This window comes from Trichechus manatus, unplaced genomic scaffold, assembly GCF_000243295.1.
Source record: "Trichechus manatus latirostris isolate Lorelei unplaced genomic scaffold, TriManLat1.0 scaffold00065, whole genome shotgun sequence".
In the NCBI taxonomy this organism is placed as follows: domain Eukaryota; kingdom Metazoa; phylum Chordata; class Mammalia; order Sirenia; family Trichechidae; genus Trichechus; species Trichechus manatus.
Genome location: NW_004444001.1, coordinates 13,721,698 through 13,744,152, shown reverse-complemented (window position 1 = coordinate 13,744,152; position 22,455 = coordinate 13,721,698). Strand labels below are relative to the sequence as shown.

The following is a 22,455-nucleotide window of genomic DNA, read 5'->3' as shown; positions in this document are numbered from 1 at the left end:
ACAGTGACGTTATGTACAACAGAAGGAAACATTGCCTGGTCCTGCACCATACTCACAATCGTTGCCATGTTTGAGCCCATTGTTGCAGCCACTGAATCAATCCATCTCGTCCAGGGTCTTTCTCTTTTTCACTGACCCTCTACTTTACCAAGCATGATGTCCTTCTCCAGGGACTGACCTCTTCTGATAACATGCTCAAAGTACATGAGACAAAGTCTTGCCATCCTCATTTCTAAGGAGCATTCTGGCTGTATTTCTTCCAAGACAGGTTTGTTCTTTCTTCTGGCAGTCCATGGTATATTCAATATTCTTTACAAATACCATAATTCAAATGTATCGATTCTTCTTCACTCTTCCTTATTCATTGTCCGGCTTTCACATGCATGAGAGGCAATTGAAAATACCATGGCTTGGGTCAGGTACACTTCAGTGTGTAAGGTGTCATCTTTGCTTTTTAATACTTTAATGAGGTCTTTTACTGCGGATTTGCCCAGTGCTATGCATCATTTGATTTTTTGACTGCTGCTTCCATGGGCGTTGATTGTGGATCCAAGTAAAATGAAATCCTTGACAACTTCGATATTTTCTCCATTTATCATGATGTTGCTTATTGGTCCAGTTGTGAGGATTTTTGTTTTGTGTTGAGGTGTAATCTATACTGAAGGCTGTAGTCTTTGACCTTCATCAGTAAGTGCTTCAAGCCCTCTTCACTTTCAGCAAGCACGGTTGTTAATGAATCTTCCTCCAATCCTGATGCCATGTTCTTCTTCATATAGTCCAGCTTCTCCGATTATTTGGTCAGCATACAGACTGAGTAAGTATGGAGAAATGATACAACCTGATGCACACCTTTCCTGATTTTAAACTATGCAGTATCCCCTTGTTCTGTTAAAACAACAACTGTCTCTTGGTCTATGTACAGGTTCTGCATGAGTTAAGGCTATACAACATATTTATACATGATCTAATTTGTATGTATTTACACTTTCACTCTACTACTTATTATTACTGCAATGAATTCCTGATACCCTTACTTGAAATTATATTATTTAGTCAACTGTTCATTTTTCCTCAATATCTTATTCATTATTCCTAGCTTTCATTTTAGAGCTATATACTGTTTTCTTGTCACTTTTCTAAAATTCCAACAGGTGCATTCTACACCGATTTTTCAGAAATTGAGTTGATATTGGTTTTTCCATACCTATAACAGTCTTTTGATAACAATGAAGATTGTAATATTGCTCTTTAAGCATTCATCTTTCCAAGTCTAATGCTAGACTGCCTTTATGTTCAAAAGCAATATAGTGCGGCTTGCAAAGCATAGATAACTAAAACCTACAAGGATAATTAAAAGGAGCCCTTGTAGCGCAGTGGTTAAGTACTCAGCAGCTAACTGAAAGGTCGGCACTTCGATCCCACCAGCCACTCCATGGAAGAAAGATGTGGCAACCCTGGAAACCCAATGAGGCAGCTGTACCCTGTCCTATAGGGTCACTATGAGTTGGAATCGACTCAACGGCAATGGGTTTGTTGTGTTTTTTTTTTTAAACAATAAAGAAAATTAAATTCTCTTAAATAAAGCAAACTCAATTATTCATTTCATTCATCTCTATTGCTGATGGGCTTAAAAATACAATTACTGGAGACTAGAATATACCCTGTGGTATTAAATTGGAACTGGAGGAAAGAATTTTAAAAATTATACTATGGTTACATAAAAGGCTGGCCTTATTCTTAGGAAATACACACTGAAGTACAAAAGGGTAAAGGTAAAAAATATATAGATATATAGAGAGTAGGCATCCCTGGGTAGTGAAATCTGTTAAGCAATCAATTAGTAACCATGAAGGTTGGGGTGGCTTGAACCCAAGAGGTGAGTTTGGAAGGAACGGCTAGTAATCTGCTTCCGAAATGTCATAGCCATTGAAAACCATATGGAGTACATTTCTATTGGGTAGACATGAAGCTGCCATGAGTTAGAATTGACTTGACAGCAACTGGTTTGTTTTGTTTTGTTTAGAGAGTAAATAACAAATTAGCAAATGGGGCAAAACATTAACAATCGGTGAATCTGGGTAAAGGCTATATATAAACATGAGGGCTCTTTGTACTATTTTTGGAATTTTGCTCCAAGTTAAAAAATGTTTCAAAAACATCACTATACTGGCATTAAAAGGATGGATCCACAAGTTGAGAAGTAGTGAGGAAAGTACACAGGAAGGCATCAGAAAGCCAAAATTCTTAGAAGTCTTGATTCTTGTAAGGAGAATATGTATGTAGAAAAATATGTAAGTCATGACTTCTCAAAGTCCTGGTTTCTCTGCTATAAAATGAGGGTGTCATACTAGGACTTTCTAGCTCAATATCTAGATGTTTCTAAGCTTGCTTTATCTCCTCATGCCCTTTCATACAGTTTCATTACTTGGCTTTTCTCCAAGTAATAAAGAGTAGAAAAAAAACAAACAAAAAAACCTGCATAAATCATTCATGTGCAAACAAACCATGATTACGGATGAGGACAAAAGTTTTAGGAAACTTTCTGGATAAAGTCTAAAATGGTAGAACTAAAAACTCTTCACATAAACTTTAGGAATAATCTCTACAATGATCTCCACGTCTCTTTTATCAGTTATGTTTAATACCACATCATCTATTAAATTTAAAATTATTATTTGAATTCTTTTTCCTCTAAATTTTATCCTTTACCATTGAGTACATTGAGGCTTATAAATCCATTTTCTCTGCATAAAACCTTATAATGCTTTCTTGCTTAACTTCAAATGATTTATACCTTCCATGTATAAAACACTGATGGTATTTATTTGTAAAAGAAATAGTTAAAAACAATCCACTATGTTACAGGCATTATCTTTATAAATGATCTTGCCAATTTTGACAATCCATTTGGATAAACATCATTATTCATATTTTGCAACCAAAAAAACTACAGTTAAGCAAAAATGACTAAGACAAGGTCCCTACCATCAGGGAGACTAACATTCTAGCAAAACTGCCAAATACTACTAATAGCAACACAAATCTCTGAAAAACCCTCACTGTGTATACTTTTCAATCAAGAGAAAGATCTACTTATTCTTTATTACCACTTATAAATTCAATTCCTCTTTTGGGGAAAAAAAAAAAATCTCCTAAATCCCACAGCAATTCTTGAGAATAGAAAAATTAAATCCGGCTTTGGGAAAAATTTTTATCTATCATACTCTTGAATAATGATCAAATTAAGATGAATATGTGTGTGAGTCTCTAAATGACAGCAACCACAAATAATGATATGACAGTCTGGCTGCATAGAGGAAAACAGAATCTATATTATGAATACGGACAATAAAAGGAAGATATTATTTAAGAAAAAAATCAAAAATTTCTGCAGTTGATAGGATATTTGCAAACTCAGCAGATCAAAATTAAATATATCTTAATTGGGAAAAAAAAAACAGATAAAATATATCAAATCATTTATAATCAGAGTATAAAAGGTTTACTTAGGGTTGAAGCAGACATCAGAACAGGGAAAATATTAAATTTGCCTATTTAGTCCACTTTAGCTCCCTATCATAAGTAGTATTTTTAAAAGAAGATAAACTGAACCTGATAACTCAAAATATTACATATCTAGTTACCAAAAGGGTTTGCGGTAACTTACAACCTAAAGGTTTGGCAGAGTTCGAACCAACCCAGTGGCACCACAGAAGAAAGGCCAGAAAACCCAATGGAGCAGTTCTACTCTGTATTACACGGGGTCACGATGAGTCAAAACTAACTCAACAGCAGAGTTTGGATTCTGGTTAGTTACTGTCATGGACTGAATTGTGTCCCCCAAAAATACCCGTCAACTCGGCTGGGTCATGATTCCCAGTATTGTATGACTGTGTACCATTTTGTAATCTGAAGTGATTTCCTTACATGTAAAACTCTATCACTCTGATGTAATAAGATGGATTAGCAGCAGTTATACTGATGAGGTCTACAAGATTAAGTAGTGTCCTAAGCCAATCTCTTTTGAGATATCAAAGAGAGAAGTGAGCAGAGAGACACAGGAACCTCATATGACCCAAGAAAGCAGTGCCAGGAGCCAAGTGCGTCCTTTGGACCTGAGGTTCCTGCGCTGAGATGCTCCTAGACCAAGGGAAGACTGATGCGTCACAAGGACGTTCCTCCAGAGCCGACACAGACAGAAAGCCTTCTCCTGGAGCTGACACCCTGAATTTGGACTTACAGCTTACTAGGCTGTAAGAGAATAAACTTCTCTTAATTAAATCCATCCACTTGTGGTATTTCTGTTATAGCAACACTAGATGACCAAGACAGTTACCAAATAAGAACAGAGTTTCAAAAAAATAAATAATAAAAATTAGATCATATATAAAGTTTATTTAAATCAATTCAAATTGTTCAAACAATCTACCTGAGTCCTCCTGGGCTTCATGAGTTTCACCATCATCTGTTACCTCTAATTCTATCACAAAATTTGAGGGAAACAATCCCAACTTGTTGTTCAGGGTTCCATTCCACCAGCCTTCTTCTACCTGGAAGAGTTCACAACTCAAGAATAATAAAAGGCTATTTATTTTAAGTAAAAATCTTCCTCCTGTGAGAAAATTAGGCTAACTAAAGGAATGAGCAAAAAGTTATTGATACAAATTAACCCCTTTAAAACTATAAGAAAACACAACAGGGAAAAAGTATATATTAAGCTAAATCTAAGTGGACTGGATTAATCTTATATGGAATTAATCATACGTCAACAGCAGTGTGCAATATTTACAATGAGCACTTATACGCAATTGCCATCTATGAAGTAAGTAATTCCCATGAAAATATCGGATAACCATGTGTTATGTTTTAATAGCAAGAACTAGATAACTTTATTCTGGAATTTCACTTTCTTAAACACTACTGAGTCTCAGTTTGTAATTGTAACAAATACTATTTAAAGTATCTGGAAATTTGTGATTTGAAAAAAGGTTGACAAATATAAGAATATAACTTCTTAATTCACGCAGAAAATCACTAAGGCTTTTCATTCAAACAGTGATTCTTAACCCAAGTATAACACAAGAATCACCTATTTTTAAAAATCCAGATGCCTGGCTCTACTAAGTTCCCACCCACACCCTTTAACCAGAATTAGTGTCATAAACGAAACTCTTTAGAAAAGAAGTATTTACTCCCACTAACAACGGGGTTATATAATTTCCATAAAGCCACTTAATCAAATATGTAATAACTATTTAAATAGCTTCTGCTAGGAATGCTAACATGATTTAATGGGTAAAATCTATTTTATAAAGACCAAACTATTCACTGTGAAAACTCACGGAGCAGCATTAAGTACATACAGTATCACAGTTACAAAAAAAGCTTTTTTCTGTTCAAAATATTTTTAAAAAATTTTCTATCTCAGGATCGCAGGATAGTCGGACTTATTACACAGCAGTTCAGGGCTCCAAGTACAAGCATTTCAGAGAATGTGTTGATAGCTGTGTTGCCTTTTATAATGTAGCCTTGGAAGTGATACAGTGTCATTTTCAACACATTCTGTTGGTTACAAATGCATCAGAAGCCACCTAGATTGAAGGGGGTGGGAAGGGACAAAGCTCACAACTTCTTGGTTAGAGAAGTGTCAAGGTCACATTGTAGATGATCATGTGGGATGAGATATCTTGTTGCAGCCATCCTCGCCCAAGTTCATATGCCTAGTATGCAGGGGAGTCAGAATTTGAACTCAGGCAGTCAGTTTTTGGAGTCTCATACTGTGAAAAGCTAAGTCAATGGCTCTTGGATCAACAGTCCTAGTCTTCAAGGCCTGCAGGCACCAGCCATGTGAGTGAAGGAACTTTCCTACGATTTCAGCCACGTGCCTCGAGTCTTTCCAGCTGAGGCACCCAGACAGTCATGGAACTGAGACGAGCCATCTCTGTTATGCCCTTTCTGAATTTCTGACCCACAAAACCCATGAGCTTAATGAAACAATTGGTCTTTGCCACCAAGTCTGGGGTGGTTTGTTATGAACAACAGTAACTAGAACAGGCAATTACTTATCTTCTGTGATTCAATCTCTTCATACGTAATATGGGGATAAATTTCCTATCTCATTAGGTTGTTGAAAAGTTTAAAGCAAATAATAAATGTGTAACACTTACTAAATGTCCAGCTACAGCGCTTAGGACATAATTCAGACTCAGTGAATGTTAACTATTATTATTGCCCCTGACGGAAATAAAACAGAATTACTTTTTATATAAACATATTAGAAGCTGACCTAAACATAAACATTAGTGATAGATTATGTTACATGGCATTAGGACACAAAAATCAATCTCTCCAACAATATATGGATCAATACATATATTCTGAAAATGAGATCTTCAATTGCCAAATAAAACTTTAATACTCCTTCAATGGTAAAAGCAGGGGTGTGACAAGTTATTTTTTTTTAATATCTTCAAATCTCATTCTATGATATTAAAATGTAGAAAAATTCCTTCTATTTCACTGCTTTGTACCTATAGTGAACTCAGAATCAAAGAAAAGGCTTATTTATGGGCTTAGCTACTTTGATTGCATCAAATTTTAGAAAAAAAAAAAATTTTATTCCTAAAGGTAAGAGATTCAAATACAGTACACAAATATTAGGTATAGCAAAGATGTGTAAAGCTTTATATCTACAGATAATACAATCTTACATAAAATCACTAAAGATCCATTTTAAAGTCTATATCTTAAAATTTTATTAAAAAACAATAAAATGGGCAAAAATTCTCACAGAAAAAAACATTGTTACAGAGCATTTTTCTAAAACTCAAAGCATCGATTCTAATTGCTGCTGTATCTCTAACACACATGTTTTCCTTACCTCTCCATTAATATCAATAATATCTCCCACTTTCAGCTCCAGTTCATCCTCATTTTGTGGAGTGTACTCAAAGAGAACTTTACACTGACGTTTCTTGGTCTCTAAAAGAAGAATATAATAAAAACTTAGATGGTGAAAGATCATTAAAATAAGCAATAGCACCTTTATTTACATACCGTGTTCATATTCATAGGACTGAACTGAATGCATAAAAACAGAACATATGAGCATTCTAAACAGCTAACCACAATCAATCCTAGTTAGCTTCCATTTAGCTCTCATACTAGTCTATTCATCTCCAAATAAATTCAAACCAATACAAATAACATATAAGGCTCCTGGCAATGAAATCTATTTACACATCGGATCCCATCAATTGCACAAAAGCAAAATATTCACTGACAATTCTGAGACTAGAAATACAGACAATAAAAGACATTGTTGCTACAACAAATTTATCATAAACGAATCTTTCAGGCCATTCATTTTCAGACTGCTACCTGATCAAAGTCTACAAATATTTAAAATGTACTACTTTCAAAGAGTGCCTGGGGAAAAAAGAGGCAAAATGTACAAATCTAAGATTTATTATATCTTCTTTATAGCTATTTTCTGACAGATAAAAATCAAACTTATATTAGTGAAGATAAAAATAATTTGACTTCAGCTTTTCGAACAAGCTTAATTTATTCAGACAAATAATGATCATTTATCCAGGCTTGTGGTTCTCAACCTCTTTAAAATTCCAAGAATTGCAAACTCAGACTCACCCACGTCATTAAAGCAGCCCTGGCTGGATGACCAGTTATAAATGATTAAAGGATTCTTTCTTGCTAATCAGTCAGACTACCAGCATCAGTACCATCTGAAAGCATATTAGAAATGCAGCATCTCTGACTCCACTGGAGACCTACTGAAGGCTGAATCAGAATCCGCCCTAAAGGGCAAGATCCCCAGGTGATTCTCAGTCTTGGACTCAATGGTTAAAGACTGATCTTCTTTAATTCTTGGAAATGGCATGCCCTATTCCTTCTTAGAAATAAATACGCTTTTCTTTAACCAGGTACACTTTACCTTCATCCCCAAAGCCCACCTCTGTCTACCGTCACCTCATCTTCAGATCTCAGGTTAGAGGGCACTTCCTCCAGATATCCTTCCGAATTATGTACTCTTCCTTTGTGCTTCCATAGCACCCTGTACTTGCCCTATTGACGTCAATAACTTATCTTTTACTGACAATTCACTTTTTTTCCTTTTCATTCTATCACAATGACATTTTCTTGTGTGTTCCCCTCTACTCTGTAGGATAAAGAGAACTGGACATTGAGTTAACTGCTCTGTTAACAAACTCATCTAGCATACAAAAAAAAAAAAAAGAAAGAACAAACAAACCAATTGCTGTCAAACAGATTCCGACTCATAGCAACCCTATAGGACAGAGCAGAACTGCCCCCATAGGGTTTTCAAGGAGCAGCTGGTAGATTCCTAACCACTGCCACACCAGGGCATCTAGCATAGTGCCTGGCTTATGGTAGGTATTTCTAAATACTTTCGAATTAACTAATGAGCAAACATGTAGGTCTAACATACTGCAGCAATGCCAACTAATATCATCCAAGTATGCCTACATTCTAACAAGATTTTTCTTAATAATTTAAATGCATACTTAAGGAACTAACAGGACTTGAGCAGACAGGAAACACGCACATGAAGCAATTAATAACAGAAAGTGAATATATAATACCTGTTGCCATCCAGTCGATTCCAACTGGTAATGACCCTATAGGACAGAGCAGAACTGCCCCATACAGTTTCCAAGGAGTGGCTGGTGGATTTGAACTGCTGACCTTTTGGTTAGCAGCCAAACACTTAAGCACTGCACAACCAGGGCCCCATATCCTAAAATGTTATAGAAAGGGGAGGTTTGAACTGGAGCAGATGTGGAAGGCTTTGAAGAAAAAATGGTAGCAGTTATACAATGAAAGATGAACAAGATGCAAGATGGTAGGAAAAAGGTGGTAGAATAGTCGAGATCAAGGAAACAATTTTACCAATGAAATGGGAGTTGCTAACATAGGAAGGATCTTGGTGAAAGCACAGAATACCAGAAAGATGTTTATGTGTGTTTTATTGACTATGCAAAGGCATTCGTCTGTGTGGATCATAACAAATTATGGATAACATTGCAAAGAATGAGAATTCTAGAACACTTAATTGTGCTCATGAGGAACCTGTACATAGACAAAGAGGAAGCTGTTCAAACAGACCAACGGGATACAGCCTAGTTTAAAATCAGGGAAGTGTGCGTCAGGATTGTATCCTTTCATCATACTTATTCAATCTGTACGCTGAGCAAATAATCTGAGAAGCTGGGACTATATGAAGAAGAATGTGGCATCAAGATTGGATGAGACTCATTAACAACCTGTGTTAATGCAGATGTAACAACCTTGCTTGCTGAAAGTGAAGAGGACTTGAAGCACTTACTGATGAAGGTCAAAGACTACAGCCTTCAGTATGGATTGCATCTCAACATAAAGAAAACAAAAATCCTCACAACTGGACCAATAAGCAACATCATGATAAAGGGAGAAAAGATTCAAGTTGTCAAGGATTTCATTTTACTTGGATCCCCAATCAACCCCCATGGCAGCGGCAGTCAAAAAACCAAACAAAGTACTGCATTGGGCAAATCTGCTGCAAAAGACCTCTTTAAAGTGTTAAAAAGCAAAAATTTCACTTTGAGGACTAAGATGCTCCTGACCCAAGCCATGGTATTTTCAATCATCTCACATATATGTGAAAGATGGACAACAAATAAGGAAGACTGAAAAAGAAATGCCTTTGAATTACTGTGTTGGCAAAGAATACTGAATATACCATGGACTGTCAGAAGAATGAACAAATCTTTCTTGGAAGAAGTACAGCCAGAATGCTCCTTTGAAGCAAGGATGGTGAGACTTCATCTCACAGGCTTTGGTCACGTTATCAGGAGGGACTAGTCTCTGGAGGACGACATCTTACTTGGTAAAGCAGACAGTCAGCATAAAAGAGGAAGACTTTCAGGGAGATGGACTGACAGAGTGGCTGCAACAATCGGCTCAAACACAGCAATGACTGTAAGGATGGTGCAGGACCAGGCAGTGTTTGTTCTGTTGTACATAGGGTCACTATGAGCCGGAACCAACTCAACAGCACCTAACAACAACGACAAATATAGGATTCTAAGGAGATTGTTTTTACTGGAATAGAAGGAGAATCCTAAGATGTAATATGAATAACTAGAATTTTACTGCATCAAACCATGGTCATAAGCCATCTCCAAATAAACTTTACATGGTAAAGACAGGCACCATGCTACAACAGAAACATCACTGGCTTGGTCAGAAGACTTGGTTCTAGTACTAGCTGTCATTAACTAGTTATCTGACCTAAATTCTCTGGGAATCAATTTCCTAAACCATAAAAGATCTGGCTAAACAGTACAGTTACTTTAGTTCTGACATTCTATGAATCTATGAAATTGTTTATCAGGACAAAAAAAACAAATCCAATTGAACCCCCTCAAATAAAAAAATAAAATTACATGCAACCAAACAGCCTGGCAAAGGTGAAAAACAGACATGACAATCAGAAAAATCAAGAGTTTCCAAATAAGAAACAGTGACACTGGAGGTCTCATGTTAGTAACAGGCTTTCCTTGTGCTTCCTTAAGGAATTCACAATTATATTTGATTTAAAAAAATGTTTTACAATAAAAGAAAATAAACAAGGTAAACCCTGACCACAATTTTAAAACTAACCTAGAGATCACAACAAAATTTTTCAAATGTCACCTTTCATCAGTTATTATGGTAAAATTTTAAGTAATAATTAAAGAATAGTAGTTTTATGCAAAAGGAGCCCTGGTAGCACAATGGTTAAGCACTTGGCTGCTAAACAAAAGGTCGGTGGTTAGAACCTACCAGGTGTTCTGCAGGTGAAAGACCTGGCTATCTCCTCCCGTAAAGACTACAGCCTAGCAAATTGCGATGGGGCAGTTCTACTCTGTCACATAGGGTTGCTATGAGTTGGTATCGACTCGACGGCATACAACAACAAGAGTTTTATGCATACTGCAGGAAAATTTATCATCTCTTATACTACAGAGATAAAAATAGTTTCTAAGTACTTTTTTGCAAACTGATGCAGTGACTTTGAGAAAATTTATTCATAAATGTGTTCTTTGTAGTTAGCACTTCATAGACAAGGAAAAGTAATTGATATTATTGCAAAAGAAAAAACCCATTTTGATAAGGTGCTCTTCAAAAAAGAAAAATCCTTTCCATCTTTCTGACAATTCTTTAAAAAGTACGATTTGCATTTTTAGTTGGGTATCAGTATCTTTTAAAATCAGAGATCAGATGAATAGAAAGAGTATTAATTAGCCCCCCCACCATAAGCATGTAAATTAACTCTGAGTGACCTAGTTATATTTTAACAAAGAGCTATGTTTGACTTACTTTTTTTTCATTTCATGTTAAGCATGTAATTCTCCAGAGTGTTTTCCATTTTTCAAAAGAAAGTGCCACATTGGAAAAAAACATCTTAACAACTCCCATTACTACCAGAAAATGTGAGTCACTTACTAAAAAAAAAAAAAAAAGAAAAAATTTCACGATTCCCTACTTAAATATGGTTCACTTATAAACTGAGGTGACTGCCTATATTGAGGAGCCCTAGTGGCGCAGTGGTTAAGAGCTTGGCTGCTAACCAAAATGTCGGCAGTGCAAATCCACCAACCAATCCTTGGAAACCCTATGGGACAGTTCTGAGTTCTACTCTCTCCTGTAAGGTCCTATGAGTCAGAATCAACTCGACAGCAATGAGTTTGGGTTTTTTTTTTGTTTGGCCCATACTGAATTTATCTGTTAACTGGCAACACAAAAGGACTGTTGAGATTTTTCACATTTGAAATTACACACACATTGTCTACCCATACATACTGATGTAGTTGTTGTTGTGTGCCATCGAGTGGATCTGACTCATAGCATCCCTATATGACAGAGTAGAACCGCCCATAGGGTTTCCTAGACTGTAATTTTTACAGGAGAAGACTGTTGGGTCTTTTCTTCTGTAGAACAGCCAACCTTTCAGTTAACAGCCAAGCACTTAACCACTATGCCACCAGGGCTCCTTTACCCATACACACTGGTCAATAAGTATTTACTATATTTCTTAATGTATCAGAACCCATGCTAAGCACAAAAGAAAGGAAAAAAAAAAAAAAACAGGTGGAGGAACAGAGCTGCCAATACAAGATACAAGTTACCAATACAAGAAATTACATAATTTTTTAAAACATAACCATGACTAGTATTTTCTTATCACAAGTAACTTCCATATAGCTTCACAGATCTACAAAGAAATTATAAGTAAAGGTATCAATAAGGAAGAGAATAAAGGATATACACCCAAGCGGGGACATACTTCATGTCTTTTAAGTCCTACTACTATTCTAAGTATTTCACAAACATTTCCCAGACAACAGATCATAAAAACTTATTATCATCATTTTACCGATGAGGAAAACAAACTCAGAAGTTAAATAATCTGTCCAAGACTACAGAGCTAAAAACAGGCAAAACTAGAATTATACACACTTCTGACTGCTAAGCCTATTTATTATCTTTCCACTATATCATGCCGCCTTCTTTACAGATTACAAAGTGCTTTAATATAGCTCAAACATTCTAGCCACGTTTGATACGTATTCCCTGAAAATACCATGTCCTTGCTTACCTGTGTCTCTGCCAAAGGTAGCAAGTCTACCTAAAATGCCTTATTCCCCAATCTCCATGTGTATCATACATCCTACTTCAAGCAGCAGCTTACATACACCTTGCTTGACAACACTAGTATAGAACTGTCCCTTCATCTCAATCATCACTGCATGTTATGTACACCTCTATGATTCTTAATAGCATAAAATATTATAATAATAATTACAAACATTTATTAATCACTTCTTACAATAAGTACTTTTCATGTTATAATACCTACAAATCATATGAGGTAATTATTACTATCATCCTTATTTTACAGTAGTTTGATATTTCTCCTTGCCTAGACTGTGAGTTCTAACTCAGGATTCAGACCCAGCTTTAACTGACAGATTTAAGTGTCCTACACTAACAGTGTTTCTCATGGTCTTGGCACCCTCAGATGATAAGACATTAAGCGCGTTAAGTGTCCAAAATTTAAAAAAAAAAAAAACTTTTTAGAAATGTTTCATATTTTTAAAAAAACTGAAACTTCACAAGCATTTAAATTATTTTCTTATTCTCTTTCTACTGAAACAGAAAATGCTTATTTTTAAAATGTAGGTCAGTCATCAAGAGTTTTAAGCATTTTATGGTTCTGAAAAGTAGTTCTAAATATTCAGATCAAACAGAGTTCTTAAACTATACAACTATTTCTCACTGAAGATTGTTGTTTGAATCCTTCCATCAAATGCTAAAAGGAAGAGCATACCACACTCAGAAGCTGGGAGGTTATAAAAGCTTAAACTTCAGAAATAGCAGCAAAAGGACTCCTGATCCACTTTTTAGTTCTATTTGGCTCTAGAAAGTAGAGCTTCAGGTTTATTGCAACATTAACATTTTTTTAATATGTCAAGAAGTTTTCATCAATTTCATTCTCTAATAAGCAAAGGAAATCAACAAATGTTAAGAAACACACTGATTGGGACATTTGCTACACAGGTGAATCATCTTTAAAAATTGTTTCCCTTAACCTCAGCAATAAAAAGACTGTAATATTTAGGTCATTAAATGAAAGATTTAAGCTATTGAAGACACTAGATACACTGCTGAGATATACCGCCTGAGTAAGACACTTGAAATCTTAGGAAATCTTTATCATTATCAACATCATAAAGAGGAGAAAAAAAAAAAAAACCCTCATGTGATTAGGGATGACGTGTCTTGTTTGCAACGTACTTACAACATATTTAGTATTCAGTAAAATAATGTTATCTGTATATAAAGTCAATATGGCAAAATGTGATCAGCAAGTTTAGGTGAAGAGAGAACTATGTTCATTGCACAATTATTCTCCCAACTTCTCTGTAGATACAAAATTTTTCAAAACAGAAAATTAGAACACCCTACCCCATTTATTTGAGGGTTTAGGGGTTGAGGTAGAATTATTTGAATGAGTCTTTTTCTCATCAGGAGTCAGAATATTTCAGTATCAAACAGCAGAGCCTGAACTAACATGCCCATTTTTTTCAAAAAAAGTATGATGCAAAAATGTATATTCAGTGGCCACAATTTGACAGCGTTCAGAATTTTCATTATTTTCTTCAGCACTCACTCCAAATCAGGAGGCATACTGTTTACTACAACTGTTCTCTGGGAATAAACCACTGTCGAGCCTGGCAGTCTTGTCAGCTAATTTTTCATGTAGTAACATCATTCCTTTCAGTATACATACTAGTGATCTATCAGTATAAACTTCTATGCATTTTTTACATTCAAAATAATTATTAACTACATGAAGAATTACTTCTTCTGCAGCATGAGTTTCCAGTAATAAGGAAAACAAAGCAAGCAGTAATGTCTTCCCTCACACATGCAAACAGTAGATTCACATCTGGCATCAATTTCTTCCAAATGTGAAGTGAAATATCTACTAACAGTTCACACTGAATGCCACTTAGATTTGTGATGCCAAAAGAAATCAATTTTTTTTTTTTTACTCTCCAAGCAAAATAAACTACTCTTATCATCGTGGCTGATTTCTCAAGCATCTCAGCAATAATGTGACTTGTACCTGTATTTGGCACAAGTAGTGTAAATTCGGTCTCTCTAGCTTTAGCAACTACAGTAATCAACTTTGTCCAGGAAAACATTCTGTGCTTGCTCTAGAAAAATATCTGTTTGTTTTACTGAGAAGTTACCATGTTTAACTTAAAAGTGACAGCACAAGTTTCAATGGTTTCATGACTAAGTTTCATTAAAAAATCAACAAATAGATAACTAGGTAAAAATGGGTTACTAGTCCAATCAAATCAAGTTTTTAAACATTCAACATCATACTATTTAAATCTCTTTTTAGTTGTTTAGACAAAATCAGTACACATACAGATTCACTTGTCTCTGTACACAGAGATTTAAATTGAACATACACACTGTAGTGCTTACACTATTGTCGTATACAAAAATTTTTTGTTTTATTTGGGGTTTTTTTGTTTTGTTTTGAAAATATTAATAATATTGGTTAGTAGTTTCCACCACTATTTAACCCAGCAATGAGTCACCTTTGAATAAATGATCTATTCTGTGAATTACGGATATGATGTAAACTAACAGGAATAAAAAAAATTCAGATTTAATAAATGTAAACAATAATACATAAATAACAGGAAAGCAGAAACACTCTACATCATGTTTTAAATATGAGCTGATACCAAAATACCAATTTAGTCTTTGCAGAACACGCATTTAAAAACAAGTTACAGAGGATCCTTAGGAAAAAGTTTAAGCCTCTGCTACCAACCACATAATGGTTTTTCCTTCTAACAAAAAAAAAAATTATGTCCGATGTTCTTAAGGAAGGTGAAATTTACTGTGTTCTTTTCCTATTAGGAGACAAAAATGAATAAAATATTCATAACCGTGAAGCTCTTTATCTAGCCTCCACTTAAAAAATTTGTCCCTTTGTAGTTCACTGAAGCTAAAGAAAGCTATAACAGGATTTTACTATGAGCAGAAATCGTAACTCTTTTATGGGCTTAAAATTTCTCCCTGTACTCTATCTGGAGAAAGGGAGAATGAAGAAAACCAAAGACACAAGGAAAAGATTAGCCCAAAGGACTAATGGACCACAACTACCACATCCTCCATGAGACTGAGTCCAGCACAACTAGATGGTGCCCCGCTACCACCACCAACTGCTATGACAAGGATCACAACACTGGGTCCCGGACAGGGTTGGAGAGAAATGCAGAACAAAATTCAAACTCACAAAAAAGGACTAGACTTACTGGTTTGACAGAGACTGGAGAAACCCCGAGAGTATGGCCTCCGGACACCCTTTTAGCTCAGTACTGAAGTCACTCTTGAGGTTCACCCTTCGGCCAAAGATTAGACAAGCCCATAAAATATACAATAATACATGTAGCTCAACCACGTATACAAGACTGAATGGGTACACCAGCCCAGGGGGAAGGACGAGAAGGCAGGAGGGGACAGGAAAGCTGGACGAATGGAAATGGGGAACCCAAGGTCAAGAAGTGGAGAGTGCTGAGATACGTCACAGGGTTGGCAACCAATGTCACAAAACAATACGTGTATTACTTGTTCAATGAGAAACTAATTTGCTCTGTAAACCTTCATCTAAGGCACAATTAAAAACAAAAAAAATTTTCTCCCTGTACACAGAAACTTCATATGAACACAAAGCTGCAGGATGTGGACATACTCTCGTTTTCCTGTTTCCCGAGCAAATAGACTTTCAGAGTCCAAGACCATTAGGACAACTGAAACCGTCCATTTTCAGACAGCAGAGTGAGAGCAATGTGGGTAAAATCTAAATTGTCTGGACATTGCATTTTCTGGGGAAAAAAGAACACGTAAAATCTTTTTATTGGTTTGTCTCAGTGTCAGAATATCTGTTCCCTTTTCATAACAATTATCAAAGTATGATGTAACTCAGAGAGAAGAGGTTTTCTCAGACTTAACAGACAGTAGCATAGAGAGTAACAGGTTACGAGAGATATAATGGGACTCTATAAAAATCATAAACTGCCTTACATTTCCAATTTGTGAAATCTATGTAAATGAAATGTCTTTACTGTAAACTACTTATTATCACAAGGGATTTACCGATCACAATCTCAAAGACACTGATCTAAGATATATGTGATTAAATACTTATTTAATGCCTACTAAATCAAACTGAAAATAGTAAGGGTATTCAATCTCTCAGGGGCTTCAGGTGCTATTATATTAAAACACTTGATTATCTGTTCCCATAGAGCTTTGTACTTCTTTATACATGTTGCATGTTTTGTACTTTTTTATCTTTCACAAAACAATAAGTTCTTTAAGAACAACTATATTATCTGTCTTCTTTACCACTCTCACCAGCAGCCCAGAGCTCAGTGTATGGCAAATAACAAATGCACAATTTACTATTACTTGGATTGATTAATGAGTAACAGTCACTGAATTAATGTTTACTGAACTATTACTCTTTACAATAACTCTGTGAAATCAGATATTAGCCTTTTTTCTAGTAAAATAAAACTCAAGAGAATTTAAATGATGAGTCCAAGGTGGTAAGACAAATTCAACTCCATCTCTGATTTCAACACAGTGGTCTCCACATGACAAGTTAGCTTTGTTCTTCCAACATATTTACAAAGTGCAAAATATTTAAAAGGCACTTTGCTAGGCCAATCACCTTTGAAAACTTGAAATCTGCAAAAGCCAGAACCTGTATAAGGTGGTAACCTGTTAGAGAAGGAAAGCTCAAATATTTTCCAGTAAAGAGAGCAACAGAAAAGTGGCAAGACTGCAACCTGTCAAAGCTGGAAAACTTGGAAGACCCGTAAAAACAAGGCAGTTCTGTCGAGTTCCGGCTCTCACAGGTATCCTGTATATGCTCATATGTCTAACCACTAAAAAAAAAAGCAGTATCAAAATTCTTGTATCTATACTGTGTACGAATCAGCATACATTTTAGCATCCCATTAAATAAACAGTATTAAAAAACGACCGCAGCGAAGTTTTAACCATTTAGCAGAGTCCGTGAGACTAATAATAAAGCCTCATATTTTACTTATAATTCTTATAGATGACTGTCAGCTACTTATGCTTGACTACCAGTATGTAATCAACTGTACATGACTAAAAACGAAGATTGGACCAGTGTCTAATTAACGTAAGAAGTAAAAAATTACTGTGATCTGCTACAGAAGGTTGAGCTAATTTTTCTTAACATTGTTTTGAATGGTTATAAAATATCCTTCTATTTTTATGACATTAAATAGCAAAGAAATTATTTACATACTCTTCTTGATATTTTTGGTTTGTGGATGTGGCTGAATTCCTCCAGCTGGAAGTCCATAGGTGCTTATTCGTTGTACAAGACTTGCTACATTCCCATGCCTTTCCCGTTTGATGGGCAAATTATCATCCTTGGATTCTGTCTCTCTCTTGATTTCCTATAAAACAGAATATCAGTAAATAGGTAAATTAAGTTGCTTTTAATTAAATTCTCAAATAAAACCAGGTACAGCAATTGTTACATAAATCATAATATTAATAGTTTTCAACCTTTTTCTCTGCCCAAACACATCTGAAGAATGCAACACATTTGGTACCAGTGGCTCATTATGACTTTACGTCTTCCGAGAGCTAGCGATGGAGGTAAAGAAAGAGAGGCTGAAACACCCCGCTATGCCAACACACAAAGTAACCCTAAGATATAAATAACAGTATATTTTAAGTCAAGGGTGGCCAAATTTTTTTTTCTATAAAGGGCTAAATAGTAAATATTTTATGATTTATACTTCATACAGACTCTGTTGCAACTACTCAATTGTAGTGCAAATTCAGTCATATATTAATTGAATAAGCATAGCTATATTTGAATAAAACTATTTGTGAACACTAAAATTTCAATTTCATATACTTTAAACATGTCACAAACTATTATTCTTTTGATTTTTTCTCAATCATTTATAAAGTTTATTAGCTAACATTCTTAACTCATAGCTTTACAAAAACTGGCATTCAGATTTGGCCCACAGGCTGTAGTTTGATGACCCCTGTTCTAAGTCATCTAACATTCAGAAAGGGATAAGAGCAGGGGTGACTTTCAAAACAACTCAAACTGGTGGTGCATAAGCACTGATTAATCACAATGAATGCATCAACCAATCACAAAGAGAATAAATAACCAATGTGATCATACCACACATGCCAGCTAAATACAAATCTCAATGAGAGTAAAGTCAACAAGGGACCTTATCCCAATGGTAATAAAAAGTTTAAGTATTCTTATTAGATGTAATCTTAAGCTACATGGTGCTAGTAAGACTTATGTTCCATATTTGGGGATAGGGAATAAAACTGGATCCTTCTCTCACACAACACCTAAAACCTATCCCAGGTGAATTAAAAACTTAGAAGTGTCAAATAAAACTAAAAATATTAGAAGACACAGTAAGAATGCTTTTGTAACTTAAGCAATTAAAATATTTTCTTAAATAAGACACTAAAAAGCACAAACTGACTTCTGGGCAACATGGCGCTACAGTCAGAAGCACCACGCCATTCCTCCACAGCAAAGATCCGAAAAACTAAGTCAAACAGAGTCACACATCAATCCTGAAACCCTAAGCATCAAATGAAGAGGTAAAGAACTCAACCAAGCACCGAATAGAATAAGACAATGACTGAGAACAGAGTGCGAGGAGTGATACATGCAGAGGTCCCCTATCAGCTACCACAGCATGGATCCACCATCTTGGACTCGTATTGGACATCAGCGAACACGAAGTACGAGAAAGCAGCTTAATGGAGCTTCTAACAGGAGACAGAACAACCGGTAACCAGAAATATACGCTTTCTCACCCCCTACCCTTCGTCACCCCCACTTGGCCTCCTCTGCTTCCTAGAGCCACAATCTCTTGGTGGGGAAGTACTGGCTTCTCCCCACTGTCGCTTGGATTCCACTCGCCCGCACTGGCCAGCTCCCTGGGTGCCATTCATTGGCTGCTGGTGTTGCTTTTTTCCGCTTCTTTAAATTTCTTCCTTACTTCTCACCACCTCCCCATCCTTTCTCTCAAATACCTGGCTCCACGTGTCATCTTTGCTTCTTCCTGAAAGGCGGCGAACTACCACTCGACTGTGAAACCACTTCCCGGCCCGTGATGCTGTGCTGGTGGGACCGCCGGGGCTGTTTTTGTTTGTTTGTTTGCTCTGATTTGTTCTGTTTTGATTTGTTTGTTTTCTTTTCTTTTCTTGGCTTGGGAGCCCCTTCTAGCTGGGCAGTACCACGCGGCTTGGAGGCTACTCTCTTACTCTGTGCAGAGGCACAAGGACATCCGTGGGGGCGTTTCTTTTTTCTTCTTTTTTTCTAGTTTTTGTTTTTTTGTTTTGTTTTATTGTCTCTTATTCACTTTTTGTCTTTCTTCATTTCCAGTTTCTTGATTTATTCATTTTTTTTCTTTTACCCTTTTTTTTTTTCATTTTTGTTTTTCCCCATTTCTCAGTATATCCTTGCTCCACTCCAATAGCAAGCTCCCTTAGCACTCTTTTTATCTGTGTGTATGTTTTTGGCTCCTGTTCCTCCCTCCCCTCATCATTCCCATACCCATCTTAACTGCACACATCACACTCTCTCCCGCCCTTCCTGCCTACCTGCACTGTGCACTGAACATCATACTCCCAAGCAGCACAGGCATGGCGTACTGAAACCTACCCTGCACTGATTCCCGGACCGCACTGTTAGACCTATTACGTGCTGCAAACAACCCATTCTAGGAACTCCCCTTCAGCTGGACCTGCCCTGCTACACCATACCTGAGTGATTAACCCTGCCCACTGGAGAAAGACGGGAAAAGTATCATGACCACAGACAAGCAAACAACAAAGAACGCACAGGCCACCTGTTAAGACATAACCAAAATAAAACAAAAAAGGAGGATGAAACAAACAAATCTACAATCAATAAACGAAGAAAATAACTACTGAATGCCCCGAAGAAATCAGACCATATCAAAACATATACAAAAACCAGACAAGATGTTTCCAGTAGGCATCCAAAAGAAAACACCAGATGACCTTCCAGTTGAAGAAAAGGCACTAGAACTGCCTGACAGGGAATTCAAATCTCTAATATTCAGAATTATCCAAGAGTTGAAGCAAAAAGCAGACAAAAATGAGGAAAAAATGGACAAATTCATGGAAAAGGCTGACAAAATCATGGAAAATACAGACAAAAAAAGGAAGAATTCAATAAAATAATACAGGAACAAAATACTAAAACAAATTCACAACTAGAAATCATACAAAAACAACAATTAGAAATCCAAAGGCTAAACAACAAGATTTCACAAATGGACAGTGTCATAGAAGGGCTGAGGAGCAAGCAAGATCTTTCTAATGGAGGTCTGAAACGATGGAAGACAGGATTAACAAAACTGAAGACAAACACGTGGATACAAAACTGTTTGAGGAAAAATCAGAAAAAAGAAAGAACAAAAATGAAGAAACCATGAGAATTATGTGGGATACAATCAAAAGCAAAAATCTGCAAGTGATCTGAGTTCCAGAACAGGGGAGTAACAGAAAACACAGAGAGGATCATTGAAGAATTGCTGACAGAAAACTTCCCCAATATCATGAGAAATGAAAACGTGACCATCCAAGCAGCTTGAGAAAAACAAAAAGTTACATACAGAGGAGAAACAATAGGACTAAGCTCGCATTATTTGGCAGAAACCATGCAGGCAAAAAGGCAATGGGATGACATATAAAACCTTGAAAGAAAAAAATTGCCAGCCAAGAATAATATATCCTGCAAAATTCTCATTCAAATATGATGGTGAAATTAGGTCATTTCCAGATAAACAGAAATTAAGGAACTACGTAAAAACCAAACCAAACTTACAAGACTTATTAAATTGAGGCCTCTGATCTGAGAACAAACAACATCAGAAAACAGGCTGAATACAGGACACAGGATTATACTAGCCAGATACCAATGTAGGAAATGAACATTTAAGGACTGTGCAAAACCAAAAGAATTACAACAGGGAACCAGAGAGGTTAATCTGTAAATGATAACAGCATCAGAACAATAAAAGAGGGAATAAACGGTATAGAGATAGATCCTTCTAATGGAGAGAAAAGCAAGGTGATACCAAGTAATAATAGACTGGTTAAAACCTAGGAAGATGAGGGTAAATTTCAAGGTAACCACAAAGAAAGGTAAAAAACCTATTCAAAAAAATAAAGAAGAAAAACATAAAGTCTCAGTAAAAACAAAACCTACAAAAACAAAAGAACTACAAAAAAAATCCACAAACAAAAGGAACTCACCACAGGAGAGTAAGAGGAGGAAAGAAAATGTCAGCACCACCAAAAAAGGCACTACAAAATGACAGCAATAAACTCAAACCTAACAATAATTACACTGAATGTAAATGGCATAAATGCACCCATAAAGAGATGGAGAGTGACATAATGTATAAAAAAGCAGGATCCAGCTATATGTTGTCTACAAGAGACACACCTTAAAAACAAAGATGTAAATTTATTAAAAATCAAAGAATGGAAAAAAAAGGAACAAGCAAACAGCTACCAAAAAAGAGCAGGAGTGGCAATACTAATGTCACATAAAATAGACTTTAAAACAAAATCCACCCTAAAAGACAAAGAAGGACACTATATAATGATTAAGGGGATGATCCATCATGAAGACATAACCATAATAAACATCGATGCCTCCAATGACAGGGCTCCAAAATACATAAAACAAACTTTAACAGCACTAAAAAGAGAAACTGACAGTTCCAC

At 35.9% G+C, this 22,455-nt stretch overlaps 1 protein-coding gene across 3 annotated transcripts in view; it reads right to left on the bottom strand.

The window, feature by feature from the left end:
• CD2AP (CD2 associated protein) overlaps positions 1 to 22,455 on the bottom strand; it is a 167,377-nt gene that overhangs the window by 64,976 nt on the left and 79,946 nt on the right. For all 3 annotated transcript variants that reach the window (XM_012556424.2, XM_023734251.1, XM_023734250.1), the window contains exons 3-5: positions 17,939 to 18,092; positions 6,881 to 6,981; positions 4,430 to 4,550 (exon numbers count right to left, since the gene is read on the bottom strand). In XM_012556424.2, the coding sequence (XP_012411878.2) occupies positions 4,430 to 4,550; positions 6,881 to 6,981; positions 17,939 to 18,092 (376 nt within the window). The remainder of the gene's footprint in view (positions 1 to 4,429; positions 4,551 to 6,880; positions 6,982 to 17,938; positions 18,093 to 22,455) is intronic.